Below are 10,038 nucleotides of genomic sequence, written 5' to 3' on the forward strand. Positions count from 1 at the left end.
CCAGCTTCCCAAAGCATGCCTGAGCATCCTTTGTGCTCCAGCCTTGCTTTGATTGTATTTGTCTTCATCTCTCTCTCTGCTTTATCCCCTATAACTCTTAAATTTTCCCACTACAGAATAAAATCACTCTAGTAGGGGGAAACTCATTGCATACAAGTTCCTGATTTATGTTGGGTTTTGTTATGTAATTGTAGCTCTTGCCCCTGTGGTTAAAGATACCAATCAAGAGTTGCCACAGTTTGTCAGACTTTAGGCCATGTATGATGCTATTGTTATTGCTAATTGTAATACTTTAGCCAGATTTCGTATGAGCTGTAATTAGTTGGTCTTCTTTTTACATCAATACTGTGACTATGACTGTCTAGGGTCATAACCATCAACATAGTCCAGTACCAAAGAACTAGGAGCTGAACCAAATAGATGGAAACACCACATCCTTAATAAATTGGGAAGGTAGGATCTTGGGAAAGCACAAAAACCAAGAACTTCCTACACATAGAAGACACATCTAAAGAACAGAAATTTCCTAGAGAGGCTTCAGTATTAGTGATAAAGCTACCCATTATAAAAAATATACAGGCATCAACACAGAAAAAGATCAAATAATAGAAAATGACAAGACATAGAAACAAAACTTAACCCCAGACCTCCAGATCACCCAGGACAAATCTAAAGGACAATGAGGCAGAAGAAAATGGGGGACACCGATCTGAAATTTCTGAAATGATAGCAGCAAAGTTCAAAAACAGGTGCATAAGACTATAGAGGAAATTAGATCAGAAATACAGTGATCCCTCACCTATCATGGGAGTTATGTTCCAGAGGCCCTTGTGATAGATGAAAATACACAAAATAGCAGCACTATATTTATTTTATTATTTATGTATACTTTAAACCCTTTATAAACCCTTCCCACACTCCTATAAACCTTTCTCACATTCTTATAAACACCTCATATGCTTTTTTTTTTTTTTTTTTTTTTTTTTCTGGTACCGGGAATTGAACTCACGACCTTGCGCTTGCCAGGCAGGCGCTGTGCTGCTGAGCTAAATCCCCAGCCCCTTCATGTGCTTTTAAACACTCTTTGCACTCTTAAATCTATGTAATTTTAAAAACATGTAAAATTCCATATGGGTATTCGCTGTGAAGTGGACAAGAAGAGATGCTAAACATATGGGCACAATGTTGGAGAGCAAACAGACTGATGCTATGGTCACTGAGCCAATCAGCACCCAAGACATAGAACACAGTGCTGTGGTTGGTCACTTTCTATTCCATCAGCCAATAATGTGCTGTGTACAATCTCACATTGGCAAACCTGCACAAGCAGTAATGGCATACTGCATTTCCCATTGTGTACAGTATGGTATTCATCCACTGATGAAATACATACTGTATTTTATTTCAATTTAATATTCTTTTAATATGTTTGAATTAACATTTTTTATTTTTTTGTATTGTTTTAATTTTTTAGGCAAAAATAATTAAAATCATAAATACTGTATAAATACCTACATACCACAAAATCCTGTGATATAGTGAAAATTCCATGATACAGAATTAGATATGTTTTTTTTAAAAACCCACAATACAGTGAAGCCACAATAAGTGAACCATGATATAGCAAGGGATGACTGTAATCTCCCAGGTAAAAGAAAGAGATGATGACAGTAATGAAAGACTTACTCAGCAAGTCTAAAATAGACATAGATTAAAAAATAGAGCAGCATAGGAGAATGGTGGAAACCATGAATACCCAACATAGGAAAGAAATGGAATCCATGAGACAGTTTCAAACAGATATCCAGGAAATCAAAAATCCCATTCAAATTTGGCAATATCAACCTCAACAAAAGTGAAGACAAAATTTCAGACCTAGAAGACAAGATTGTGGCTAGTGGTCACAAAGAGAAAAAATCTTAAAAATAGCCAGGGACCATGAAAAAACAATTCAACAGCTGCAAGATGCTGCAAAGAAGAATAATATAAGACTGATTGTAGTAAATGAAAAAGCGGGAGCCAGCACAAATGACACAGCACAAATGACATCAACCAAAGAATGGATAAAAAAGATGTGGCCTTTTCATACAGTGGAATACTACTCAGCCATAAAGAAGAAAAAAACTTGGGACTTTTATAGGTAAATGGATGTAACTTGAGACCATACTCATAAGTGAAATAAATCAGACTCACATGTATAAACATTGTATTGTCTCCCTGGTGTGAGAATCTGAAAGAGTAAATAAGATCCATAAGGTAAAATAGATATTGTGAAATGGGAAGAAATTGTTCAAAAGATAAAAGGAACTATGACAAGAGAAAGGAGAAAGGAAGAAAGGCAAAAGGAAAAAAACAAAATTTAAGATAGTTATATTACTAGTTTCTCTTAGTTCATTGAAAAGAAAAGTTTGTGATAACATAATTTGAAGAAATTTTTATGCCTATATCTTGTACTGTGATTAACTACTTTAAAGATAACAATATTCGATGCATTAACTATTCTTATTCTCCTATTATTTTGTTGAAATTTTGTTTTATTTTTTTTCCATAAAATAAAAAAAAGCCAGTTAGGCCTGCTTGTGGAGTTGGTCTATCCTTGCCAATTTCTGTCTAGGTTTTTGAACAATGTTTGAGAGGGAACATTGAAATCTCTAAACTGTAATTGTGAATCTGTCTACTTCCCTCTTCTCAGTTTCATTTTACATATTTTATTACTATCTTGTCTGGTACATATACATTGAAGAGATCTAGGCCTTCATGGTGAATTTTACTTTACTGTTTAGTATTATCTATTGTCCTTCACTGTCTCTGGAATTTAGCTTTGCTTCTCCATGCTTTCTGATATTTTGACCAATGTTTGCATAAAATACATTTTTTCATCCTTTTACTGTTTTGGGGGGTGGGTGTTTCTTTTTTCTTCCATCTCTTTCTCTTTCTCTGTTTGTTTCTCTGTCTCTGTCTCTGTCTCTCTCTGTCTCTTCTAGACAGGGTTTCACTATTTACTTTAGGCTGGCCTTGAACTCACTTTGTAGCCCAGGCTGGCCACAAATGCACAGAAATCCTCCCGCTTCAGCCTCCCAAGTGCAGGGCTTCCTTCACAGGCATGCACCACCATACTGGCCATTCTTTTATCTTGTCTGTATTGTTTTATCTGAAGTGAGTCTTCTGAGGTAATGCAGAATTGGGGCATATTTTAAAAGTCCATTCTGCCAGTCTCTTTGTCCATCTTTTTGGTTTTTGTTTTTCATTTTTTTCTCTTTTTTGTTTTCTTTTCATGTTCTTGCTGTGACTTAGTTGAATTTCCCTTTTATTTATCTGTGGTGTTTGAGTATATCTGTGTGTGTAGCTTTTCTCGTGGTTGTTCTAGTGTTACATTACATGTGCATAATTTATTACAGTCCACTGGTGTCATCCTTGACAAGATTGAATATGAAAAGCTTGCTGTTCATGTTTCTTCCCCACCCACACCCACTGATAGTGTGCCTGTCTTAATAAATACTTCTCCTACATACACTTAGAGCCAATCAGTGTTGTAACTTTTGATTCAACCATCAGATATAATCAAGAAAACTCAAGATGTTCTTGCCTGTGCTTTTGCTTACCACATTCTTCTTTTATTGCTTCCTTTCTGTGTAGCATTCTTTCTTTAGCCATCTGTGGTTTTCCTTCATGGGAGAATGACTTGGGTCATTCCTGAAAGATATTTTTGCTGGGTATGGAATTCTAGATTGACAGTTCTTTTGTTTAACAATGGAAAAATATTATGCTACTTCCTCCTAGCCTCCACAGTTTCAGATTGCACTTTTTTCCTCTATAGGTAACATGCTCTGGTCCATTCTGGCTACTATTATTTTTCTTTCTTGGAAGGGAAAAAAATGTATATGTATATACAAGGCTAGCTGGGATAATTGAACTGGTGATGTCTATTGGTTTATTGAAAGGAACAGTTAATGCTTAAATCTTTTTTTGGACCAATTTTTCATGCTTATATCTGGTAATCTGAACAACTAATTTGAAGACAAAATTATACAATATAACAACCATTGTTGAATTCCTACTATCTTGATTAATGAAACTCTGTATTGTGTCTAATGTATTTTTTATTATTTTTTATTCTCTTTAATTGTTTGATAAATCTTCCATTCTTACATCTGGTAATCTGAGCAACTTCACTGAAGATAACTATACGTAATATAACAACTGTTGTTAATTTCCTATCATTTTGTTTTGAAATTCTGTATCAGTTTTAATGTTTTTGTGTTGTTTTGCTTTTATCTGTGTTGTTATTTTGTTTTCTTTTCTCTTTAAAATAAAAAAATTTTCTTTCTCTTAAGCTTTCAGAAGTTTAATTACGGGGCTGGGGATTTAGCTCAGCAGCACAGCGCCTGCCTGGCAAGTGCAATGTCATGAGTTCGATTCCCGGTACCGGGAAAAAAAAAAATTGGGGGGCTGGGGATTTAGCTCAGTGGCAAAGTGCCTGCCTGGCAAGCACAAGGTTGTGAGTTCGATTCCCTGTACCAGGGAAAAAGAAAACAAAACAAAACTGAAGTTTAATTACGATCTCTTGGGTGGATTTCTCTGTGCTTGTCTAGTTGGACATTTACTCAGCCCATCTTTTGGAGGAGATGAGCACCATGATCTTCCCACTCTGATCACCTCTTTCTCCTCTTTCCTTGGCTCACTTAGGAAATTCATTGCTTGGAAGGCCTCTGTGGCCTCTTCTGCATGGGACCTGGCCTCCCTTCAGCGCTGACCCACTGTGGGTCCACGTCACCCAGGTCAGCTTAGGTAGGAGCCAGTCCCAGGAGGGTGCTGAACCAGAAGCAGGGCCTTGGGGCTCAGGCCTCACCTGCTGACGGGTCAAGAAACAAAGGGCTGTTGTGATCACCTTGAGTCCAGTCTTACCAGCTTCCCCCGGCTGCTACAATGGTCCTCAACTTGCCAGCCCAGGAACACATATGGAAACGCACCCTGCAGCTCCCCTGCTTAGCAGCTATGTTCAAGAGCACTTGCTCTCCTGCAGATGCTTCTCCTGCAGATGCTTCTCCTGCAGATCGAGGGCACCAGCACAGTGGAGCTCTCTGTGACACTGTGTCTCAGCTGAGGACAGGGACGGTCCTTCTCCCAGGTTTCCAAGGGGACTGGCCCCAGCTGCCAGGAAGCCCTCCCCAGTGAGATATCCTGCTCTGTCCTTCCTCCTTCCTGCAGGGAGGCCTCTGGGCACAAACCAAGAGGTCCAGCCTTCAGAGCAGCTCCCAGAGTCCACTTTTCATGCTGCCTCCCTCATCAGAGCCCAGGGGACTGAGCAGAGGGAGCAGCCTGGACTGGGCTGCCAAGAGTGGGCTTGGGGGCTGACGCAGAGGAGAGCCCGCTGGGCTGCTGTCCCCTCACAGGCAGCTCCCGGACAAAGGCCCTTCTTCCCACTGAGCAGGCCAGGTACCCATCAGGGAAGAAAGGGGAACGTGGGAGGAGGTGGAGACCAGTGTTCACCCTCCAGAGAAAGCTACTTGCCCCACCCTAAGCAGCCCGCCCAGCCAAGATGGGAGGGCAGACACAGATGTGCATCCATGTCCTGTCCATGCTGTGTCTGCTACATGATGTGTATGTTACATGCTGTGTGCATTACCGCTGTGCATGCCATGAACTGAGGGCTACGTGCTATGTGTACATATTGCACACTGTGCATGTTACCTGTATGAAATGCTGCATGTCACATGCCATGCATACAACACACATCCTTTGCACATTGGGTGACACATGTGTCATGGAGCATATGTGTTACATGCATGTATGCCACAATTTATGCAGTTCCACGTGCTGTTCTAATGTATAGCCTGCATGTTGTACATTTTTCATGCTGTATGTCATATGCTAGACAAGATAGATACTACACATGTCATGTGATACATGTACAATGCTGTGTGTTACATTCTGTGTACCTTCCACACTATGTATGTGACATGCTATATATGATGTACTTTTTACATTATATGCTGTACATATTTTATGCTGTTGTGTGCAATACATGATCTGCAGCTTGTGTGACATACTCTACATATTGTACTCACTATATGTTTCATACACATTGTATTATGTCTTATGTATACACACTGCACACCTTACATTGTACTTGGAGCCACTATGTTCTACAATGCGTATACTCTATGTCATCGCCATACATGGTAAGTTGAGCGTGTCATGTGTTACCCAGGGACAGCTCTATGTATTACACACTGTACCATTATGTGTGACACAGCGCATGCTGTCTGCATTGCATGCATGCGTGTGGCTCCCTATGTGGGTGACATCTCCTCCTCATGGGCTGCCCTTTCTCCAGCTCCGCGTGCCCTCCTGACTCAGCCTCCATCCAGGGCCAGCCGCGAAGTCAGAGGTCACAGCCAGCATGGAGCTCGGGGTGGGCAGGGGTGCAATTAGCAGGGCACAGCCAGCAGCAAGGGCCCTCTGCGTTACATCCGTGTCAGCAGAATGGCCCCTAACTTGCTCACCCGTTCTCCTGTGCTGGCATGGGGCTGCCTTCAGTTTTTACCTCTGTATATTTAAAGTTGCTATTAAATTCTTTATGGAGACCTTTGTTGTGTGCTTGTTTTCCTCACCAGTACCAGGGATTGAAGCCAGGGAGTGCTGAGCTACATCTCCAGACCTATCATCTATCATCTGTCTATCTATCCATCTATCCATCTATCTATCTATCTATCATCTATCTCTATATCTTTCCATCTATCATCTGTCCCCAGCTCCTCCCTTGACTCTGTGAGTTTCCACTCATGTTGGGCAGCTCCCCTTGGCCATACCCCTCTGCAATGCCTCTCTGCCATGTGCCACCCTGCCGTGGAGCCCGCTGACCTTGGACTGAAACCTCTGCATACTGTGAGCCCAAATCAACATCTCCTCCTTGAAGCTGCGGGGGTCCAGTATTGTGTCTCAGCATGGAGCCAGTGACTAAGCCACCTTTCTTCTTCACCACGCTGCCACCCAGCCAGTAGCCCTCAGCAGGGACCCCTGAGATGGTGCTGCCCAGTGCTGGACTGTAAGCTAAGCACACTCCAGTGCCGCGAGCTAAACAAACCTGTCTACTTTATACGGTTCTCAGCTTCAGGTATTTTGTTGTAGAAACAAAACAGACAAATGCAAAAAGAATTAAGACTAAATGACATCATAAGAGTGGGGTCCTAGATGCATATGAGATGGCCATCTTTAGACAAGGAGAAAGAGACACCAAAGGCACAGAGGATGGCCCCGAGAAGACACAGCAAGAAGGCAGCCTCTCTGCTCAAAGAGAAAAGTGCAGGAGGAGCAGCCCTGCCATACCTTGGCTCGAGCCCCCTCTGGCACTGTGAGAAGCCGGTGTCTGCTCAGGTGGCGCAGTCTGTGGGGCTCGGCCTGGACAGTGCCGGTGCAGCCTGGTGTTTTGAACAGGGCAGGGCGCAGCCAGTGAGGGACACCTTTCTGCCAGCCTCCCGCACTCAGCTCACAGCCCTGCGCCCCTCCACATCCGGGCTGGCAGGACGGGGTCCCTCCAAGCCCACCCCCAAGTCGAGCTGCTTGCGGCCCCACCCTGACCACAACATCTGTTCATCTGCAAAACCCCCAGCTCCAATTTGGGGGCCCCCATTTTCCCCCTACCTCTAGAAAGTAGATCTACTTAATAAATTTCACCCACAGGAAATTAGGACCCCGGTGTGGAATTGAGCACATGGTGACAAACCAAACGAGGAAGCGAAGGCCATTTGCTCAGAGCTTGCTTCAGCAGGGATCCGCCCCCCTCACTGGCGTCCTGGAGAACACTCAGGCGGGCAGAGCAGTGGGAGCGATGTGCAGAGAGCCTTCCTGTCGCCAGACACCATGCCCCGTCCCACACCCTCACGGTGGAGGGCACAGTGCCAGAGGGAAGGGGACAGGGCCAGACCCAGTGCCCAAGACCTCAGTCCCATGCCACCCAGACTCACCACATGGGTGCTGTGCGGGTCCACCAGGCATCTTGTAACCCAGGCTTGACAGATCAGGGCTTACTGTCTCACCCGGGGCTGAGGGCAGCAGCTCACTGGGGCAGCGCCTCCCATGGGACCGGCTAAGGCGCGTATTTGCTCTTCTCGGACTGGTAGCGGGGCCGATGGTCGGGGAAGCTGGCAGCTGCTGATCCAGTCCCGGCAGTTGGGCTGACTGCCACAGCGTGCTGCTTGCTAGGGTCCGTGGCTGGCAGCCACAGACAGCCAGGTGACGTCCGGCTGAGGGCCACAGCAGCCTGAGCCCTGGTCGATGCAGACCTCGGGTTGTTCTGTCATCACAGGTGGGCTGGGCACTGTCTGTCGGTATGAAATGGGGTTCGAAGGCTGCAGACATTCACAGACCAAGACCAAGACCCTACGTAACTTGTCATGTCTTTATTTGTCAGTAATTTTTTTGTCAGATGATTAGAAGAAAGTGGACATTTGAACAATAATTCTTGCCCAACCTCCTTATTGTCTGGGACTAGAGAAACCAAATCGAGGAAAGTTTCATGCTGAACCTGTGGATGGATAGGTGTCCAGGCAACTACTTTCTCAACTTTTTTTTTTTTTGAGACAAGGTCTCCTTATGTAGCCCAACTGGCCTTGAACTCAAGGCAATCTTCCTGCCTCAGCTTTCTTTTTTTCTCAACTTTTCTCAACTTTTTTTTTTTTTGAGACAAGGTCTCCTTATGTAGCCCAACTGGCCTTGAACTCAAGGCAATCTTCCTGCCTCAGCCTCCAGAGTGCTGGATTACAGGCATGCACTAGCGCGCCTGGCTTCGATTTTACACATGTCAGGAAACTGTGGGGAGGCTGGTAGAGTGCTTGCCTAGTGGCATGCTTGAAGCCCTGGGTTTGTACCAGGAAAGAAAAAGGAGGATTTGGGGGTGGGGGTGGGGGTTTGGAGAAAGTTGGGGGAAATGCTGAATTGGAGTTTTATTTAAATACACATTGACCAAACTACAGGGCATGAATTGTCAGTTTGAACTGCATAAAATGCACAGCTCATTTTCATCTCTGTATTTACATTTCCTTTGCACCCAGCGGTGCCCGCTGGTCAGGGACAGCTGAGCTTCCTCCACGCGCACAGCACCGTCACTGGGCGCTGGGCAGGAGGCCGCCCTGCCGGAGGACAGCCTGGGAGCCCTGTGCCAGCCGTGCCCATGCCCGCCTCTGGGCTGGAATCGCTCGTGTGGTTGCAGCCCATCCACACGCACCCGAGTGCTCACAGGGCCTTGATTTGTTCTGAGAGCCTCTTAAGGAATCTGGCTCTCACCCCGCCGTTGTCCTGGTCCTGAGGTCAAGGGGGAATCTCCCAGGCCCAGCCTCTCTCTGGACCCCGCTGCGCGTCCTGCAGCAGCAGCCAGAGGCCCCATTAAGACAGAGCCAGGCCGGCGAGGGTCGGTGCTCAGCGCTCTCGGAGGAAAAGCCAAGATTGGACCTTGGACCCAGCGGGCAGGCGGGGAGGCGCCGTCCACCGCGCGGTCCGTGTGCGCTGCTCGGGCTCCGCCAGTGGACACAAACAGCCACGGTGCCCACACGGAGGCCGGGCACCCAGGCTTCCCCTCGGAGCAAGTGTCCCAGCTAGGAAGCCCTCGGAGGACGTGTCCAGCTGGCGTCTGACCTCAGGGCCACCTGAGCCTTGGCAAAAACAGCGTCACGCGTGGGTTTGTGCCACTGCACTGTAACAAGACCAGGTGCGACCCCATTCTGTCGGAGAGAGTCCCGTCCGTGTGTGCGTGTGGGTGACGCCGTACAGAAATGCCAAAGTGTGGGTTTTAATTTGTTTTTTGCCCTCACGCTATGCAAGAGCTCTACCGACTCCCCCACTTCCTGCGCGCCGGCCCCGCCCTTCCTCTCCCGGCCACCTCGCCCCCGTCCTGCGTGGCGACCCGCGTGCCCTCCTTGTCACCTCTGCCTCCCTCCTGCTCGCGCGCCGTCACACCAGCACGCAGATGTGCGCCTGGGGCGTGGGGGGCCTCGCTTCTCGGAGCGGGGCCCGCGGCGCACACGGCCCTGCGGCGGGGCT

At 46.1% G+C, this 10,038-nt stretch overlaps 1 protein-coding gene across 1 annotated transcript; it reads left to right on the plus strand.

Moving 5' to 3' along the window:
• Positions 1-9,047: 9,047 nt before the first annotated feature.
• Positions 9,048-10,038, plus strand: LOC106149979 (translation initiation factor IF-2-like; the record flags this gene model as incomplete). Its single annotated transcript, XM_013521050.1, is given in 1 exon segment — positions 9,048-10,038. A coding segment is annotated over 1 exon segment (226 nt), but the record flags the coding sequence as incomplete, so codon positions are not given.

The sequence above is a fragment of the Chinchilla lanigera genome, unplaced genomic scaffold (genome assembly GCF_000276665.1).
Source record: "Chinchilla lanigera isolate Chin_1 unplaced genomic scaffold, ChiLan1.0 scaffold00058, whole genome shotgun sequence".
Classification (NCBI taxonomy): domain Eukaryota; kingdom Metazoa; phylum Chordata; class Mammalia; order Rodentia; family Chinchillidae; genus Chinchilla; species Chinchilla lanigera.